The sequence below is a fragment of the Musca domestica genome, unplaced genomic scaffold (genome assembly GCF_030504385.1).
Source record: "Musca domestica strain aabys unplaced genomic scaffold, Musca_domestica.polishedcontigs.V.1.1 309, whole genome shotgun sequence".
Classification (NCBI taxonomy): Eukaryota; Metazoa; Arthropoda; class Insecta; order Diptera; family Muscidae; genus Musca; species Musca domestica.
In genome coordinates, this window is record NW_026712308.1 from 181,198 (window position 1) to 203,247 (window position 22,050).

Sequence of the window (22,050 nt, forward strand, 5' to 3'; positions counted from 1 at the left end):
GCATTTAAATGTGAATAAATATTTTATGTCTCGTACCATCGCTCGTTACCGTGATACTGGTATCGTAGCCCGATGTTAAGGAAGTGGACGGAATAAAACAGCAACATCACCAAAAAAAGGTTCGAAAAGTAAAGAAGCGACTTGATCGCAACCCGCGTCGTAGTGGCCGAAAAATGGCTCGTGAGCTGAACATATCGCAATATTCCATTCCGCAAATATTGAAAAATGAGCTCGGGGTAAAGCCATTGAAATTCCAAAAAGTCCAAGAACTTACACCGCAACAGAAAGAAAATAGACTCTAAAGATCTAAAGAGTTGCTTAGCTTGGCCGAAAGTGGTGAATTGCCGAATTTGATTTTCTCCGATGAGAAAACATTCGTTGTCCAACAGTTTGAAAACAAACAAAATTATCGTGTTTACTTGCCAAAGAGATCAGCTGAAAATGTGCACCTTTGTGGGCCACCATAACAGCCGATGGCAGCTCTCCGCTCGTATTAATCGTCGCATCAGAATAAATGCCGAATATTATCGTGAAAATATTCTGGAGGGTGTATTATAGCCTTGGGTACACAAACATTTTGGCCGCAGACCTTAGGCATTCCAGCAGGACTCATCAACATCGCACTCAGCGCGTATCACCCAAGAATGGTTACAAAATAAGGTTCCTCGCTTAATTTCCAGCGCACAATGGCCACCAAAATCTCCGGATACCAATCCGTTGGACTATTGTGTCTGGAGTATTTTTGAAAGCAAGGTTGGCACTACAAAATCTAAAGCATTTCGCCGGGAATGGGCCAAAATACCGCAGAGCAACATTCGGCAGCGTGCGACGGTTTCATTGGCCGTTTGAAGGCCATAATTCGTGCCAAAGGTGACCAATTCGAACAAATCTAAACTTATTCTAAAATTTGATGCTATTTCCTACATTTTTTTTTTGCTTTCATTCAATAAAATTAAAAAAAAATGTAAACATTATGGCGTTTGACTTTGTTGCAGTTTTTTTCTATCTCAAATAGCAAAATATATACAGGAATATAAATTGTGAAACTTTGTTTTGAATACCCATTGACACGAAAGAGGACGTAAATAACGGGCAATTTCCAAGAAGCTTTGCATGGTCTGGTGCCTCTGGTCAAAACCAAAGAGATTAACTTTGCATCAGTACATGATGAAATATTTTTTCAAGGAGTGTTGTTTTTTATGGGATTCGTTCATTCTAGTCAAAAGGGTTTCTAGGATATCACTGTTTGCATAAAACTATAAAGAATTCTCGAAAAATGGATCTCACGACAAAAAGGTAAATTGAACAAAAAGTATGATTAACATATTTTCAATAATAATTGGAAAAATTAAAAAAAAAAATCATTTCGTGTGCGTTTCTAATGATGGCTTTTCCAATATGCCGGCGAATACATCTGACTTTCAAGAGAAGGGCATAACTAAATGATGGTAAATAATTTTTGCTTCTTTGGATCACCGATGACGACTTGATTTATAAAAAAAACGGTTCTCATGATATTGTTCGTTTTCATCTATTCTTTTTAATTCATTTGAAATTAACCTGGAGTACTGGCATCCGTGTGGATTAATTACTTGGGAATGATAAAAATTATATTTGCTGGGATACAAAGTATTTTTAAAGCATTAAACATTATTAATGTTATCAATAATAGAGTGTTTAGTATAGACGTTAAAGTGCATGTTCGGTTTTTTTTTTTCATTTCATTTGAAAATGGCAATTATTTACAAAATGTCAATGATAATATTTGACCATTAATCATGTGTAAATTAACAAATATATATTTAAAATTGGAAATAAAACAAAACAATAATATATTGATAAAGTATACCACACTCCTCACCGTATATACAATGGACTATTTTCACTGACTTTAATCTGCACTTTAAAGGGTTTTTTGTTCGAATTATCTACTATTTTTTTCCAGGTAAATAACTCTTTATTTTAATTCATTAAATAGTAATATTATCTAAACAAGCATAGCATGAACGATTTTTTTTATGATTCTGTTATTTTTGTTGAAGAGGAAATTTAAATTAATATATTTTAATTAAATTATAAAGGTTTTTTGTTGCTGCTTTGCACTGCACTCGATTTGCTTATACAATATTTCAATCTATGCTAAATCTAATTAGGCTGATTTTATATTTTATTATTTGTTTTTTGTTTATGTAAAATTACCTTAACATTAAAAATAATATTATTTTACAATAAAACTTAATGGCTTTATTTTAAACATTTGTTTATGTATTTTTTTTTTTTTTCAATTAATAAACTATCTTTGATAGCCAGCTGTGAGACACAATATCAGAATGCAATTTGCGAGTAACATTTTATAGTGATGGGAATTTATTTTGGGCATAGCAGCTGAGTTCGGCCCAAAATAAGTTTCCAAAAATCCACGAAAGCCTCCACCGGATGACGTTACTGCAATGAAAACATAATAACAATTACAAATTATTTTTATTTTCGTAGTACTTATAGAAATATAATATTTTAAAATTTAATTTCTTATTATTAACCAGTAAAGAAGGTCTTAAAGTCGGTCGGGGCCGACTTTATGATACCCTCCACCACTTTGCTAATTTAGCAGAGCTGCGCATAACAATTAAAAGTTTTTATGGGAGAATTCAATCATACACGCTATGATTATTATTATAATTTAAAGTTCAAAGGACTAAATATGCCGAAGCATTTGTATCTTTTAAATGCGGACTTGTATTGCCCATTTGGTGCACAATTAATTTAAAATCGAATAAAAAATATATATGGGAGCTATATCCAAATCGGAACCGATCTCGATAAAATTTGGCAATGATATTTCTGAGTTGTATTTAATATATTTTCCTGACAAATCGGATAAACAGTATATATGGGAGCTATAGCTATATCTGAACCGATCTTCACCAAATTTGACATACCAGCTTCTAGACTCAATTCGGTCGTAAGTGCCAAATTTTATCAAATTTGGGCAAATATTAGACGTTTGGTCCACAATCAAAGGTATATCGGACGAAGTTATATATGGGAGCTATATCCAAATCTGAACCGATCTCGATAAAATTTAGCAAAGGTATTTCTGAGCTGCATTTGATATATTTCCCCAAATATTGTTGTTACAGAGTGCATATTACGGCTGCGGAGGACAAAAATAAAAAATCGGATGAACAATATATATGGGAGCTATAGCTATATCAGAACCGATTTCGATCAAATTTGGCATACTTATTTTCAGGTCCAATCTGATCGTACGTGCATAATTCCATACTATTCGGACTGATATTACACGTTTGGTGCACAATAAAAAGCAAATCGGACGAAGATATATATGGGAGCTATATCTAAATTTTGACCTAGTATCTCCAATTTCAATAGGGTTCGTCCTTGGGCCAAACAAATGATTTGTGCTAAATTTGTACTTTACTTTGTTTTTGTACTGTACTTTGTTTACAAAAATACATGGACAGACGGACGGACGGACATGTACAAATCGACTCAGAATGTGATTCTATGCAGATCATCAAAATGAACTATGGGTCTATATCGTTTCCTTTTGCCTGTTACCCTGACCACCTTGTGGTGTAGGTTATAAAAATTAGAAAAATTTTATACCCTACAACACTATGTGTTGGGGGTACTATAAGTTTGATTGGGCCAAAAATTAGTAACAACTTACAGCCAGTTCCACGATATCGAAAGAACACGTTCGCACAACTTTTACACGACAAACAGCTGATTTCCGTTCCACTAAAATCCATCAGAACGAAAATTTGCACGAAAATCAAAGCGAACGAAAACGTAAGCATTTCAGTGTAATTTTGCGTTCCACTATCTTTTTTCTTTCGTACGCATGCGAACACAAATGTCAAAATCAGTCACTTGTGTGTTTGCTATCGTATAATAACAATTAAGGAAAATTGTTTTAACATAAACATTGCTTGATTCAAAATAGAAACAAAAAGGTAAGTAAAAATAATAAATGCAATTTAATATGTGAACAACAAATATATATTTTTTATTTTCTCAATTCCAGCACGAAAAAATCATCAACTACACAGCTGCGGGTATATGGAGGAGAATCCTGTGTTCGCCAGAGGAGTGCCAATTTTTGGAAGCAGCAGAAGAAGTTTTAAATCGGGGCGGATTTGGGTAGTTCTGCAACCGGGCACCCACTTCTCTTCCATCATATCCAAAAGAGCCCGAAAACTTGCTTCGACACACGAAAATTGGCCACAAACCTAGAAAAAATCATTTTTATTATTTCAAAAATGTAAAAATACAATCATACTTACTGGTTGTTAGGTACTTCAAATAAATTCGAAGCATCTCTTAAATGCCTCCGTGGCACATTTTGAACCTCCTCCACATCATCCATAAAAAATAGGGCTACGGAAATATTCTTTTTTTTTATTTTCTAAGAGCACAAATAGTTTGAACACAATCACTAGAAATTTTATTTTGTTTGTTTATTTACAATTTGTTTGTTTACAACTGAAATGTCAGTTGAGACAGAGCCACTGCTGCTTTTTCGCGTTTAAATTAGACATTTGGCGCTTTTTTTGCCTTATTTCGCGATTAATTTTTCCAAAAAAATATTTAGCAACACTGAATCACGTAAGGCTATGCGAAAGAAAGAACGAAAGTTAGTGGAACGCATTCTTATACGAAAGTGAGTGAGTAGCCTTCGTTCGCACAAATTTTCTTTCGAGATCGTGGAACAGGCTGTTAAAATATTGGTTTCCCATATAGGAAAGTATATATGGAAGTTCCTATCTCGCTGAGCTGAGTCGATTTAGTTATGTATGTCCATCCGTCCGTCTGCCATGTTAATTTGTAATCACTCTACAGGTTGCAATTATGGCCTGATCTTTACGAAAGGCCAGAATAGAAGCCTATTGCTTTTGGAGATGATCGCATAATATTTAGGGGTTGAAATTGGACCAAAAACTGAAAAATTTCCGGATTTTGCAGTTGCTCTACAGGTCGCAATTATAGACCAATCGAAGCGGAAGTTAGCATGGGGCTAGAGCTTAGGGCTGGGCAGAGGCCTCCCAAGTTTCGTAGTCATCGGGTAATATATAGTGGTTGAAATAGACCATAACATTTGTGTTAAATAAAGTCAAATTTTCCATTTAACCGCGAATATTTTAATCCCGACGAAATCACAAATAGACGCGCAGATCACCGTTCCAACCGTTTACGTAGATGCCAATAGTAAATATATCGGATATATATAGCGAAATACATACAATGTATATAAACAAAGGAAGGGGATGTTTGCTAGAATGCTTATGTCTCAAAAATGGCTGGACCTTTTTTTGATAAATTTTATCAATTTAGAATGCTCTCTTGACATAAAAATATAAAATCTAAAAAAAAATCGCATAAGAAGATGCCAACAATCATGTCAATATAGATTTTGTAGTATTTTGTGGATTTTTTTTATTTTTTCATATTTTTTTATCGCATGCGATTCTTTCAATTTGACTTATAATAATGAAGTGTATATTTTGTAACATTTTTACACCTTACAACAGAGGTTGGGTCATTATATACAGATTGCAATTATCGTCCCATTCTCACGAAAATATTTACAAGGGTATGGTTAGGCTCTGAAAGGCTTCAAGTAGGTCCGCAATATATTTACGGGATTGAAATGGACCAACATCTAAAACTTTTCCTGATTTTGTAGCCTTTATAAAGGTCACAAATAGAAACCAAAGAACACGAAATCTCGCACGAAGTTAGAGTTTAGGACAGCGGGTAGAATGGACCACTACTTTTACAGGCGATATCCTTTTTATGCTGATTTCGTTGACGAATATAGCCAAATGTCGTAGACAAGCAAATCATATGGATGAGTCTAAATTCGGAGATACAGATGGCCTCTTGCTTTTGGAGATAGCGCAAAATATTAAGGGGTTCAAATGAATTGAAGCCAATCGGCACGCCTGAGAAGAGAGTTAAAGACAGGGAAGAATTCTAGCATTTTGGATGACCATTGGATTAAATTTTGCTGTAAAATGGACCACAAAAACTAACAGCACGACGGAGTGCGTAAATATTGTGCAAATGTTCCTGGTCAAAATGCCAAGGGTAATATCTGGGCAGTGCTTCGTGACATAATTTCAAAAGCGAAATCTTCCAAAATGGATTTGGACATAAGGGGGCTTCTAACAAATGGTCGGCCCCGTACGACTATATCCTTTGCTAACTTGTTTTTTTTTTCTAGTTCTTAATAGAAACTTGGCGGTACTTTTAGAAATTTAACAATAGTACAAAAATTCGTAGTGATTTTATTTCAGTTTTCCACTGAAATTAAAATTTATTTTATTAAAAGAGATAAACATTATATTTGAGTTTATAATAACAATTTTCCAAAAAAAGTCTCAATTATCTTTGCTGTTTTTTGCTTAATTCACATGAATTATTAGGAAACATAAAAGCTACAATACCAAATCTGCAAACTGGTCCAAATAACAAGGACAAAAAGTGAAAACAATCAAAAAAAAAAAAAAAAAAAGAATAAACATCATAGACTATGGATTTGTTGAACAAAAGAAAATATCACCATAGTTTACCCACTCAGAGGGTACTGATAACAGACAACGCGAATCAAAGAGCAGTCCAAAAACCTAGAACTTTACCACAGCAAAAACAAAATTATAATAGACCACAAGGAAATGCTAGGAGGAGTAAAATAAATGGCAAAAATAACAAAGGCCCTGTGATGATGATGATGGCCGGAAAATGCCACTTATTGTTATTACCCAGCCAGCCTATGGCCTATTTTTGTACTTCAAATGATAACCAAGTTACAGTCAGCAACAGTTTGTGTTATCCAAAAGCTATGTGTAACGAGCTTACAAAAGTGTAATAAGAGAGGGAACAGAAAATAAATAATACATATTTAACAAATTAATAAAAAAACACAAGTTTACTTAGAATTGTAACAAAGTAATGATGGTTCCCCACGAATAGTAGTTAGCTTCTAGCAACATGAGGTCAAGGCACTCAAAATCATATAGATTATAGAAGGAAACTTCATTCTTTTCCTTTAGAATTTAAGATGAAAGTCCTTTAGAGTTTAAGATGCATTAAATATTAATTTTTAGTAGAAAGTACTCTGAGAAATTGACAAAAAATTTAATATAGAATAATAAATGGTAAAAAGAAAAAAAAAAAAAAAAAAAAACAGTAAAGAAAGTCCTAAAGTCGGGCGGGGCCGATTTTATGATACCCTACACCACTTTGCTAATTTAGTTGAGCTCCACTTAATAATTAAAAGTTTTTATGTGAGAATTCAATCATACACGCTATGATTATAATTATAATTTAAAATTCAAAGGACTAAATATGCCGAAGCATTTGTATTTTTTAAATTCGGACTTGTATTGCCCATTTGGTGCGAAATTAATTTGAAATCGGAAAAAAATATATATGGGAACTATATCCAAATCTGAACCGATCTCGATAAAATTTGGCAAAGATATTTCTGAGCTATATTTGATATATTTCCCTGAATATCGTTGTTACGGAGTGCATATTACGGCTGTGGGTAACAAATACAATGAATCGGATGAACAATATATATGGGAGCTATAACTATATCTGAACCGATCTTCACCAAATTTGGCTTACTACCTTGTAGACTGAATTCGGTCGTATGTGCCAAATTCCATCCCATTTGGACAAATATTAGACGTTTGGTGCACAATAAATGGTAAATCGGACGAAGTTATATATGGGAGCTATATCCAAATCTGAACCGATCTCGATAAAATTTAGCAAAGGTATTTCTGAGCTGCATTTGATATATTTCCCCAAATATTGTTGTTACAGAGTACATATTACGGCTGCGGAGGACAAAAATAAAAAATCGGATGAACAATATATATGGGAGCTATAGCTATATCTGGACCGATTTCGATCAAATTTGGCATACATATTTTCAGACCTAATTTGGTTGTATGTGCGAAATTCCATACTATTCGGGCTGATATTACACGTTTGGTGCACAATAAAAGGCAAATCGGACGAAGATATATATGGGAGCTATATCTAAATTTTGACCGATTATCTCCAATTTCAATAGGGTTCGTCCTTGGGCCAAACAAATGTTGTTTACAAAATTTCATCTCGATCGGATAATAAATACGACCTGCATTGTGTTCACAAGAATACATGGACAGACGGACGGACGGACGGACAGACGGACTGACATGCATAAATCAACTCAGAAAGTGATTCTATGCAGATCATCAAAAGAAACTATGGGTCTATCTCGTTTCCTTTTGCCTGTTACAAACAAATGCACAAAGACATAATACCCTGACCACCTTGTGGTGTAGGGTATAAACACTGTATAACGAAGATATAAGAAAGTTTGCCGACAGATACACGCATTCTGACTTTTTACCATAAATGAGCTTAAAATATCTTGCGGTTGCAAGATTTAAAAGATATTCCAAAATAATTTTAGTTTTATGTAATTCTTTGGTTTCTCATCTTTTGAGCTTACGATCTCGTCACTTGGGTAAAAAAGTTTTTTGTCATAGAAGTTATTTTTTATATCACTTCTGGGGAGGTTATCCCAGACTAAAAACAAGGGAACTGATGAGGATTGGTGGCTCTTTCCGAAACCTAGGTATTCCCTGCCCTACCCCCTGGCAAACATTACCATCCTTCTCCACTAATAAACAAACGTTGTTTTTATAAAAACAACAATAAAGGGATTAAGCTATTTTGCAACAACAAAATACTACGGTATCCCGAAAAACAAGCCAACACTGTTCTATATTGAAAATATTTATATGATAACGTCTCTATCTGATAAAAAGTCAAAAAGGTGTTTATTGATTTTAAATTGACAATCAAGCCTTTAACGATTTAGAAGTGAGTTTTTAGAAATGGAACAAAAAGACCCCTTTTGGTGGTTCTCTTGAGGGTTAAAATTATCGACAAAAATAATTAAATAAATCAATTTTATTTTTTTTAATTCTTAAACGAAAAAATCCGTAAAAAGAAAGAAATCCTTGTTTGTTATCCGTAGTATTACCAGTAATATTAAAATGTTAGAATCCATGTAATATCAGTCTGAAAAATTATGAAAAAACAAGTAAGCAAAGGCTACAGTCGAGCGGGGCCGACCGTTGAATACCCTACAACACTATAATAACGATACAGTTTATATAGGCGAGAAACTCGAAAGAATTCCACAAGATATTGTGACAAATAATAAAAGAAAACCATCAGGTTTCGTTCTCTAATTTTCGAATAATAGCAACTTTAACTAATTTGCTCATTTCCAATTTATTGGAAGATGTTGCACGTGAATGGTCTTCCTAGATCTGGAACCAATATTTCCCAAAGACCTATAATCTCTCAGAAGTGGCAAAAGATTAACATTTATTATTGGTTTTTGACTGAAACGCATCTATATGAGATACAGACATTTGACTATATTCTTCAACGAAATCAGCGTTAACGACATTATCAGAAGTGTGTCTTTCCTGTATTTGTGAATTCTCCAAAAAGTCACTTGAATGGACATTTTCGCATTTTGTCTACAAAAGTTGGCAAACTATTTCACACATTAAAAAATATGACAAAATTGAAAAAATATGAGAAAATTTACAAAATCAATATTTTCATCTTTAGAAATATATTTTTATGCGACTTTTTATGCGTTTTTTCTTTTCTGACAAGAGGCCATTCAGAATTAATGAGAACTGTCGAAATCAGTTCAGCCGTTCTCGACTTAAAATAGATCTTTCAAGCACATATTTTGCTATATATTCGATTTGTTGGATCTTAACATCAATGTAAAGATCAGAAGTAACCTTGTCATGGCTTTGTGATTTCTCCGGGATTTAAAATATTCGCGTTTTAATGAAAAATTTTGATTTTTTTCAACAAAAAAGATATGGTCTATTTTAGCCGCTAAATATTATCTGATGACCACCCAAATTGGTAGGCTTCTTCCCTGCCCTAAACTCTAGCTACATGCGAAATTCCGCGTCGATTGGTCTATAATTGTATAACTGTATAGCTACTGCAAAATCCGACATTTTTTCAGTATTTGGTCCATTTTAACCCCTAAACATTTGGCGATCACCACACTAAACATTTGGCGATCACACCCACCCACATTTTAAATTTCGTGAAGATCGGGCCATAATTGCGACCTGTAGAGTGATTACAAATTAACATGGACAGACGGACGGACGGACATACATAGCTAGATCGACTTAGCTCGGCGAGCTAGGAAGATCCATATATACTTTCCTATGTGAGAAATCAATATTTCGTGGTGTTACATAATTTTTGGCCCAATCAAACTTATAATACCCCCAACACATAGTGTTGTAGGGTATAATTATGGGGGAACTGACCCCTATTTTTTTATTACTCTTTTTTCAAACTTTGTGACTCAATGTTATCAACAATCTGGCCGAAAGTCGTTCGAAATTATAGCGTGGCAATTGGAGTCTGTATAAAATTGACTCGACTCCGTATCCTGATTCAGAAAAATTTCAATGTCATATCCAAACTATAAAGATTAATTTTCATATCGTAAACCATTTCTCTATAGAAGACATGTATCATTTGAAACGGCCAAAACTTCCTCATCCGTTTCAGGACATTAGGAGTCTATCTAGGGATGTTTGGACATGAAAAATATCGACCCACTCGTTCTGATTCTTCCCCACAAAAAGGTCAAGATTTTCACAGAAAATATTTTTCCTTGTACAACAAGAAAGAATCGCCCAATTTTGAGTAAACTTTGCAAATCCCAATATTTAAACCTAATCAAGATTTGGTATGAAAATGAAATATATCGGACCACTACTTCTTTTACCTCCCCACAATGGGTTAAAATTTTGAATAATTATATCTCTCAGAAAATGCAATAAAACACCCGATTCTGTTCAAATTTTACACACCCCAATTTTTTTGTAAAAAAATATCTGGTGTGAACATGTGATGCAGTATATATTTCGGCCGATTTCATGTATGTGATGCAACAAACACGATATGAATTCCCGATTCCAATGAAATTGTTTATAATAATAAATTTGACAAATTGATAAGATTTTAATATAGCCCCTATATATATTCTCGGCCGATTTCACATATTTGACTCACCAAACACGGCATGTACCTCCAATTTCAATGAAATATGGAAGGTGTGACGGAATTTGGTGTAAAAGTAAATTTTGTCAAATTATATTGAAATCGGTTCAGATTGGGATATCACGATCGGTTCAGATTGGATTGTAGTATTGGGCTAACAGTAGCGAAGCACACCGGGTTCAGCTAGTCTGTCATAAAATGCGAACAAGTTATATTTAAACTCTTTCTAAATTTCGCACTTTCCAATATTTCTACTAACACAAGATCAGGTGTGAAGATGATAGTGTCGTTCCACCCGTCTGTTACCTCTCATAGGTTCACATTGTCACCATTTTTCCAAGAAATATCACATACCTCATAAAATGTGAAGAATGTAGTCGATATAGCCCAAATTTGGTACATTGTAACATTTATATCAGGCTTAAGTCAGATACGAAATGGACAATATTGACTGACTTCTTCCAAATTTCCCCCATAAAGCGTCAACAGTTTGAACAATTATAAGGCAAGGCTGGGTGCATACCGGCCGATACTATTTAACTTGTTTTGTAAAAAGCCTTGGTAACAGTGTACAACAATTTTTTCCAAATTAATAGGAAAATAGCCACTAATTACGCAAAAACAGAAAATATCGTAAATTAAGGGGTTTTATACCCTACCACAAATATTTGTGGGGGGTATCATAACTTTAATTGGTCCAAAAAGTTTGCAACACCTCGAAATATTGGTTATAGGCCCACGTTGTGTATCGATTTATTGAGATTCGATTTAGCTATGTATGCCCTTCGGTTTGTCCATCCACGTCAATTTTGTAATCAGACCCTATCATAGGGTTTAGGATAGGGTCAGAATATTAGCCTATTGTTTTTGAAGATGATACCAAAATATTAAGGGTATGAAATGGTCCAATAACTGTATTTTGTTACTGATTTTGCAGTCACTCTACATGTTACAATTAAAGAGCAATCGACGAAGACTTTTGCATAAGACTAGAGTTTAGGACAACACAGAAGCTTACCGGTTTAGATAACATAACCGCATCTTTTGTGTGAAAAACACCCACCTCAACCTTTACATGGACTCTGATCGAAAATTATATGCAGGATTTGGAGAAGTAAATATAAAGCAATTGCGAAATTTCGGATGAGCTTGTCGAAACCCAAGATAGGCCTTTATGATATTATTTCCACACTGAAATGTCTGTGTCTGTAATGTGAAATTTGTGAACTTTCCGCTGAGGCAAATTGCTTTGATATACATTCTTCTTCAAATGTCGGTGCAAAACAAAACAATATTAAAATATATTAAATCTAAATATATAATTTCTCCCAAAAATTTTAGTTTAATATGATGCACAACATTTGTTAGCCTTGGACAAAGTTTTATTATCGCTCATATCCTTCCTGATTTTTATATCCCCCACTATAGTATGGAGGGTATATTAAGTATGTCATTCCGTTTGTAACACCTCGAAATATTCTTGATCAGCATAAAATTCTATGTCGATTTAACGATGTCCGTCCAAATGTCTGTCTGTCCGTCTGTGGAAAATACTCTAGCTTCCGAACGAATTGAAGTAGGTTGATCAAATTTGACTCAAATGTGTGTTTGGTCTACAGGACGTTTGGTATTGAAATATATAGGCCCATGTTTACGTATAGTCCCCATATAGGTACGGTTATATGGGGACTATACCTATATTCGGTATTGTATTGTGAAGTTTTGTTTTTTTTTTTTTTTTTTTTTTTTTTTTTTGGCGACATTGTTTACCGGAATTGTTTAAAATTTCGTTATGATTGTTCGTAGTGGGTACTACAGGCTGTGACAGACAATTGGCTATGCAGATCCACGTCTTCGTATAGCCTCCATTAAATGGTACCTCATTATAATCGGTATTTGGCTGATTTTAGCTACATTATTCAGCGGGATTCTTTCATATTTCGTGTTGGGATTTTAATAGGTACTACAGTGTATGACAGAAAACTGTCTATGCAGGTCCAGGTTTTCATTCATTTCATGTTGCATTTATTGTCCGATTGACAAAACTATGCATTTGTTGGCATATGGAAGAACGACATTGAAATTGGTGTCAATCGGATGAGATTTGAATATAGCTGCCGTATACACCAACCCAACCCGAATTTTGTGCTTGTGTTTAGACTCTGCGAAGTAGATAGCAGACGCTACTACTCTAAATGTAATAACAACTTTACGATGTCCAAACTTTAGATCTGTACGAATAACCCATTCGGATTCAGAATTTTTCCAATTTTTTGTTGTGAATGGGGTTTCAGGAAAATCTAATATATATTTGCAATTTATGAGAATTGTGTTTATTTAACTTTTTGCCATTTTGTTGCGATGGTACCAGAAGGAGCAGATCAGTATTTTCATTTTCGCACATGACCTAATTTTGTTATTATTATATGCAGTGCTTGGGGTTCCTCATGGATGCCGTCTACATTGTATATGGTTTATGAATTTTGAAAACTCTGACAATACCTCGAAGTATTGTTAATTTTTAATACCTGAATTTATTAATTATTGTCTATGCAGGTCCAGGTTTTCGTATAGCCCCTAAATATCGGTACCTCTCGATATTCGGTACTTTAATGATTTTAGCGACTTTATTCAGGGGAATTGTTTCACATTTCGTGTTTGATGTTCCTAATGAGAAATACAGCCTGTGAAAGAAAATTGTCTAAGCAGTTCTTCGTATAGCCAATAAATATCGGTACATTCCTATATTCGGTATTTTGATGATTTTAGCTACATTATTCACCAGAATCGTTAAAATTTCGTATTTTCACTTCGTAATGGGTACTACAGCCTGTGACAGAAAATTGCACGTCCACGTCTTCGTATAGACCCCAAAATAACGGTAGCTCCCTATACGGTATTTGTAAGATTTAACAGAATTTATAACGAATTCTACCTTTCATTTATTTTATTTTATTTTATTTTTTTTTAAATGGTCCAAATTGTGGAGGGTTCTTTCCAAGTTCGGCCCTGCCAAACTTACTGGTTTTTCAGTTGTTGACATTAAAATTTACCTAGTGTAATTGGAAACAAAAATGGATTGGAAACGTTATAGAGTCGGCCAGCGAAATACGATTTAAGATATTTCGCTGGCCGACTCTATAACGTTTCCAATCCATTTTTGTTTCCAATTAGGGCATTAAGGCATCTCTGATTTGAATATTTACTATTGTAAGTTCACATCGTTAAATCGACCTACAATTTTACTCTTTGACGATTTCAAATATCTATTATTGCAATATAAAATATTATTTATAGTGAATGTGATTCTTAATTTGTTGTTTTTTGATAGTTGATTATTCGATAAGGGAAAAATCTTAGTTTTGTCTCATTCAGCCTCAGATCAGCGTTCACCATTTAAGATACACTCTGCTATTTTCTCCTATACTTAAAACTTTTTTGTAGTTGTAACTTTACATGCTATTTTATAAATTACTTAAGGGATTAAATCTTTATGCTTAACGACATCCCATACAATACTCAAAACTAATGAACCCCCATATGTAATCTATTGCATATCTTGTCTGTCCATTTACCAGTCTCATGGAAGTTATCAATGTTCGTTTTAGTGTAGGTAGGTGTAATCCCCTATGCAAATTAAAATAATTTAATTTTTTTTAATTCACATTCACATACAGGGTTGCCCATATTCGACGGACCATGTTTTTTTTTTTTTAAATCAAAGAAAAAAATAAAAAATTGGCGGTTGGCAGTGTTAATCATTTAATTTGTTCCAAGTAGATTTGTTTACATCAATTTTTGAATATGATATCTCTCAAATGGTCGCATCTGCCGTTGATGACGTATTGTGCCCTCTTTGCTGCATTTTCCATCGTTTTTGCCAACATTTCGGCGGGAATAGCGGCTATTTCTTCACGAATGTTGTCCTTGAGCTGTTCTACGGTCCTTGGCTTGTTAACGTAAACCTTTGACTTCAAATATCCCCATAAGAAGAAGTCAGGCGGAGTCAAATCGGGCGAACGCGGTGGCCAGTCCAAATCACCACTTTTCGACATCAAACGGCCCGGAATCAAATTCTTCAGAAAATCGATTGTTATGCGACTTGTGTGCGGTGGAGTGCCGTCTTGTTGAAACCAGAACTGCCTCATACGCTTTCGACGAATAATTGGCATTACAAAATTAGTCATCATGTCGCGATAAAGCTCCTGATTGATGGTAACAGCATGGCCATTTTCATTTTGGAATGAAGAGGCACTTCTTGAATCTCCTGAGGATTTTCAGTGGCGTAAAAACGGCAATTTCGCTTATTTACGGTCCCATTCAATGTGAAATGGGCTTCATCGGACATGATAATTTTGTTCCAAAATTGCTCGTCATCTTCGGCCATGTCGATGACTCTTTGGGCCCATTCCAATCGACGAGGCTTGTCCGCAGGCAACATTCTTTCGATATTCTCGGCCGATCGCCTTGGTCGACTTTTTAATGGCCGCTTCGGATTAGAAAGAGCCTTACGTATAAACGCTTTATGGTGTTCTTAGAAGGCGCACTTCTCACATTTTCTAATGTTTTAAAAGCACGTTGAGTTTTCACAACTGACTTCTTCTGTTGAATGTAAATTTCAACTATTTCAGAGCGCTGGCGTGACGTGTATTGGTTCATAGTAAAAATCTGCTTGGACTGACGCTTCAAACGCGGTATGTCATTAAGCGATGTGACATCTCTGTTAAAAGTTATGGCGTTGCCAGATGGGTTCGTCGAATGTGGGCAACCCTGCAGCAACAATTTTTTTTCAGGTTTGGCACCAGTTTTACAGTGCACAAGACAATGGGGTTAAAGTTTTAGACAGGACAGACTCGTATTGGATAGGCATAAGTTAATATTTAGTGGGTGAAATGGACCATAACTTTTGTGTGAATATTTTTGATGCTGAATATCTCTTTCTGTCAAAATCATATATGAATTTTGCATGTTCCTGTGGGTTCGGACAAAAAAAAAACAAGATAAACCTATGATTTGACTGCATACCTTGTAGTAAGGTACCAGAATAAACATCTGTCCTGTCCCATCTGCATACCAGACCTGGAGTTGTTAAAAATATTGGGATATGTGAAATATAAAGACAAATTTTCTGTGAAATTTTTGAAATTTTGTGAGAGAAATACAAAAAGGAGTGAACCGATAGTGCTCATCTCCTAAATTGATCTAAGTTTTTAGCATTATTACGATGTACCAAGTTTGAACCAAATCGGACACTCCCTTCGAGAGTTGTCTTGCGGACCAGCCAGCTAGACAAACGGAGGGACGGTCACCCTTAAATTGACTGCAAATGTTCTGAAACGGATTTGGCCCAAAGAGGTCTAAAACGGTTGTTTCAATGAGACACAATTTGGCCGTATCAAATGATATATACCCACTGTAGCCATATGGCTAAGGGTATACACTGTATGTATGAAGTATTGTGACCTTTGTCATCCAGTTATAACTCCTCAAAATAACCTATAATACTATAATAACAGGTATATTCAGCTATAAATGAACATTAACCAATGTAGTTAATATACGTCGATATCTTAAGAGTTCCATATGTCATTTTAAACTTTTTAAGAATTAATTATCTGCATTAATTGTCAGTTTTCTGAGACCTTCTCTAGTTTTGGTGATACAAACAGAAATTCGCTAAATTTGCAGGAGTTTACAATTATTATAATAATAGTTTATATATTATACTTTTATTCCAAAAGTGTGGATATGGAAAATAATTAGGAATAAAAATACTCTATATATTTGTTTTTTTTTTTTCCAACAGAAACTTGGCTAAATTTTCCGAGGACAGTGTTTGTATAATTTTTGTTTAAGCAATTCAAAATGAAAACATCAAAATTAATTTTTTCTCCAAGGTAAAGGACGTATGGAATACTTATGGAGCATATCAATGATGCAATGTGGATGTTATTGTTCCCTTACCTCAAATCACCCAAGTCTAGGTATGGAAGTTAAATTTCTTCTGCCGTTGTAGAAGGGTCAATATATATAGGTTTCAACACAAAGACAATATTCTTTTGTATATAGGTCATTCTATACATTTTCTGGAATAATTAAATATACATATTTTCATGGTAATAAATTGTATTTTATGTCTACCAGAAAAAACTGCTTTGACAAAAATAACAACAACTGTAACTTACACCGGTACTAAATCGCATTGGACACTTGAAATTGGAAATAACAAGTTAAAAAGTATCAGTCAGTATTGCCGACAGATATATACCCTCAGCCTATGTTCGATTAAATAATCAAAATATATTTGACTAGTGTTACAATTATTCAAACGTTTGGCCCTCTATGGAGCAGGTTCCGAAGGAATGGACCAATATTGTCCATTCCATATCATATATATAAATATTCCGACGTTTCTGGTATGGATTATATCGACTAACTCCTTCACTTTATATGAGATATGTAATAATTTTTAGAAAATGTTAAAATGTGCGTGATGTACCAGATAGAGTCTACCGAAATATTCCATTATTATACTTCATCTGATACAAATAAAAAATATTGAGCGAAATATTGGGCAAACTTACAAGAAAAGATATTTATTTCCAAATTTATACGAAATCATAAATTCCGATAATTTTCATATTCATATCATGCTTCTTGTTTAGAGAAATATTTGAGCATAGCAAGTAGTAAAGAATTGCTAAATTGTTTCGAAAGTTATGACAGATAAAATTATTGAAAATTGTGACCCCAGAAGGGGTTGGCAGATATATATCAACTTCACAACAGATCTTGTGTTAGCAAAAATGTTTGTATGTGTGAAATTTGAACCCTATGGGGGAGAAGTAATGGTTCGATCTATACCACCTTTATAACAGATCTTGTGTTGATAGAAATGTTTAGATGTGCCAAGTCTAAATGGAATCGGATGTTAATTTGGCGTTTTATTAGCTTCATGGGTATTCAAAATTTCGACACTTTGTGGGGGAGGTACCAGAAGGAGTGGACCGATACATTCCATGTCAACACCAGATCTTGGGTTTATAAAAATATTGGAATGTGTGAAATTTGAAGACAATCGGACTCTTACATGACATTTTATAAGAATTGTAATTATTAAAAATTTTGACCTTTTGTGAGGGAGGTACTTGATGGAGTGGACCAATATTGTCCATTTTCGCACCTGACATAGCACTGATGAAAATATTAGGATTGCAAAGTTCGAGCAAAATCAGATTATCGTTTCTCTTTCTGTGCAGAAAATATTTTTTGAAAACGTCTACCTTTTGGGGGGAGGTACCAGAAGGGGTGGACCGATACATTCCATTTTCACCCCAGACCTTGGTCTAATAAAACTAATAGGATGTGTGAAATTTAAAGACTATCGGACTCTTAAATCACATTTTATAAGAGTTGTAATTATTCAAAATTTTGACCATTTGTGGGGGAGGTACTTGATGGAGTGGACCGATATTGTCCATTTTCACACCTGGTCTAGCACTGATGAAAATATTAGGATTCGCAAAGTTCGAGCAAAATCGCATTATCCTTTTTCTTTCTGTGCAATAAATTCGTTTCTTTGAAAATGTTGACATTTTGTGTGGGAGGTACCAGAAGGAGTGGACCGATATCGCCCATCTCCGAACTCGATCTAAGTTTGACAAAAATATTACGATGTACCAAGTTTAGATCAAATCGGATACTTCCTTCGAGAGTTATCGTGCGCACCAGCCAGCCAGACAGACAGACAGACAGACGGACGGACGGACGGACGGACATCGGCAGATCGACTCCAAATGTTCTGAAACGGATTTGGTCCAAAGAGAGCTAGGGTCTAAAACCGTTATTTCGACTAGGCACGTTTTGACCGTATCAAATGATATATACCCTCTGTAGCCATATGGCTGAGGGTATAAAAATAAACACCAACTTCATCTACCCAGGAGATCGAATTATAAGTGTTGCAATTCCCAATTGTAGGTTGTACGTTCATAGTTATACACATTTACACCCACATACTTAGCTTGGTAACACATATGGTGCTGTTGTTGGACATATCTCGGCGACAAGTTTGGTACATAAATAGTGTTACTTACAAGCACATGAAAAACCATCCCGGACTACTTTGTACGAACATTACTTACCTCTGGCTGGTATTGGATCCTTTTGTGGTGTTCCTAATTCAATTTCTTTATATTCCTGATACAAATCACCAATTTGTGCTGTACAACGCAGCAGCAAAGCACCCCCTGTGGCGCCGGCATTAGAGCCACCGGAATACGTTGTTCCGCCAGGACCCAAGGCATTTATCATGTGTGAATTACTACTGCTGCCAGCATTGGAGCCAGAGGCTGATGCAGCAGCAAAGTGTACCGACTGCAATTGCACTTTTAGACTCAGTCTCGACGCAATTAAATTGTCAACTGTTCTAATGTATTGTGTTTCCTCGGAAGATACCTGCAAGAGTAACGATAACAAGATATATGGTTAGGAATGTAATTCATTTTAAGGCGGCATTGCGTGTAGAAATATTTGTTTTTTTTTTCCTTCTTCTTCTTTGTCTTTTTGAAAACTCAAAGTGCCATTGCCTTAAGATATCTGTTTATTGGTAAGTGAGAAAAATGATGGAGAAATTTATTGTGTAATAGGCGTTTTTCTTTTTGAGTGGATGTGTAACGAGGTTGATATGTATACGCAGAATAAATAGCGTTACAAAATGGAATGTAAATAAAATTATTTTTATTGGTTACATATATCAATAATAATAATTTTTTGTTATGTGAAATATTTTAAAAATATACTACACCCTTTTCAGTTGTAATTCGAATAATTTTTGGTTTAATTTGTAAAATTTGTAATTCGAGAATTCCAATTGTAATTCGAATTATTCCAATAGTAACTCAAATTGTTTCATTTAAAATTCAAATTATTTAATTTTTTCTTCGATTTTTAAATGAAATAATTCGAATTACAATTAGATTAATGCGAATAAAAATTTGAATTCTCGAACTTTTCACTGATATAATTCGAATTACAATTGTAATTTTCGATTAACAAATAGAATTCACAAATTACACTTAGAATGTTTAAAATTGCATCTGAAAAAGATGTATTATCCAATGAAAAAAAGAAAAATAGTGATATATCTTGCAGATCAAACGCGGGATTTTTGTACCTCTCCTTATGTTGTCACCACTTGAATAGGTGAAAACGAAATAAAAACCAAACGTATATTTTATTAAACTGTACATAACGACGTTCTACATACGTTTGAAGGTGGGTCATTTCTTTTGGGGATAATAACTTATCAAGAAATATTCGAATTATAGGGGAGATGCATTTTTAAATGTTCACCTTGAGTAAACAGCTAAATTCTAAAAAAAATCCTTGCGTCTTTACATTCTTCGGAATTAAATGAAATATTAAACAAAAAACCATATGAAAAATATAAAAGCTTGGCGCTGATTCAAAATCGCTTTTCGTCAAAATATTTTAACTTTTTAACGATTAGCGATATTTGTATATGCAGAAATTTTAACTTTGTCATTCCGTTTGCAAATCCTCCAAAAAATTTCGAGTGATTTTACGAAGTATACATATTATTGATCATCGTAAAATTCTATGTCCTTTCACCTGTCTGTTCTAATTACGTTATCTTTCGAACAAAGTAAGAGGAGGGTAAAATTTTAAACATGTCTCTAATTTATTCATCTAAAAAACATGTTTCGTGTGTGCTAAAATTCAATCGAATCGGACTGACATTACACATTGGGTGCACAATACAGGGTGAGAAAAAAACTGCAACAAAGTCAAATGTCATAATTTGTACACTTTTTTAAATTTTATTGAATGAAAGCAAAAAATGTAGGAAATATCATCAAATTTTAGAATAAGTTTAGATTTGTTCAAATTGGTCACCTTTGGCATGAATTATGGCCTTTAAACTGCCAATGAAACCGTTACACGCTGCCCGAATGTTGCTCTGGGTATTTAGGCCAATGCCATATGAAGCGCTTGCTTGAGGTGATCGACACTTTGGTATTTTTAGTGCCAACCTTGCTTTCCAAAATACTCCAGACACAATAGTCCAACAGATTGGTATTCGGAGATTTTGGTGGCTATTGTGCGTTGGAAATGAAGCGAGGAACCTAGTTTTGTCACCATTCTTGGGTGGCGCGTGTTGAGGGCGATGGCGCTGAGTCCTGTAGGATTGTCCAAGGTATGGGGTCAAAATGTTTGAGTGCCCAAGGCTTTAATACACCCTTCAGAACATTTTCGCGATAATATTCGGCATTTATTCTGATACCACGGTCGATTAATACGAGCGCAGAGCGACCATAGGCTGTTATGGCGGGCCACACCTTCAACATGGCCGACGCTTGAGTTCTGATGGCCAACTGAAGGTGCCCATTTTCACCTGACCTCTTTGGCAAATAAACACGATTCTGTAATTTGGTACTTAACATTTAATTGGTGGATACTAAATGTACATTTTGAATTTGGATGGAATATTATCTGGGAAAAATAAACCATGTACTTGAAACTTAAAAATGTAAGCTGTTTTTGTAATAGTTATTTTATTTTTTGTTATTTGTAAAACCCTATTTTCAGAAAAAGGAAAAAAATATTTGTTTTTGGAGGCAAGTCACACATTATTTTCTCAATTTTTAACCCATTTTTCGAGATGTCCCAGTATATGCCTGCAATCGAATTTAATATATAATCAAGAAATATATGACAACGAAACTTGAAAAGTCGACCAGAGAAATTAAATTCCGAATCACTGTGCGGTGATGCATTGCTTAATTTGTAGAAATAAGTTAGGATTTATTTATATTTTTAATTGTTTCAAATATAAAATTTATTTTTTCAAATTTTTGTAGATGTTGTTCAAAC

At 34.4% G+C, this 22,050-nt stretch overlaps 1 protein-coding gene across 1 annotated transcript in view; it reads right to left on the reverse strand.

The window, feature by feature from the left end:
* Positions 1 to 997: 997 nt before the first annotated feature.
* LOC101891409 (uncharacterized) overlaps positions 998 to 22,050 on the reverse strand; it is a 101,545-nt gene continuing 80,492 nt past the window's right edge. The window contains exons 5-6 of the mRNA XM_059124900.1: positions 19,299 to 19,611; positions 998 to 2,445 (exon numbers count right to left, since the gene is read on the reverse strand). Of these exons, the coding sequence (XP_058980883.1) occupies positions 2,294 to 2,445; positions 19,299 to 19,611 (465 nt within the window). The 3' untranslated portion in view covers positions 998 to 2,293. The remainder of the gene's footprint in view (positions 2,446 to 19,298; positions 19,612 to 22,050) is intronic.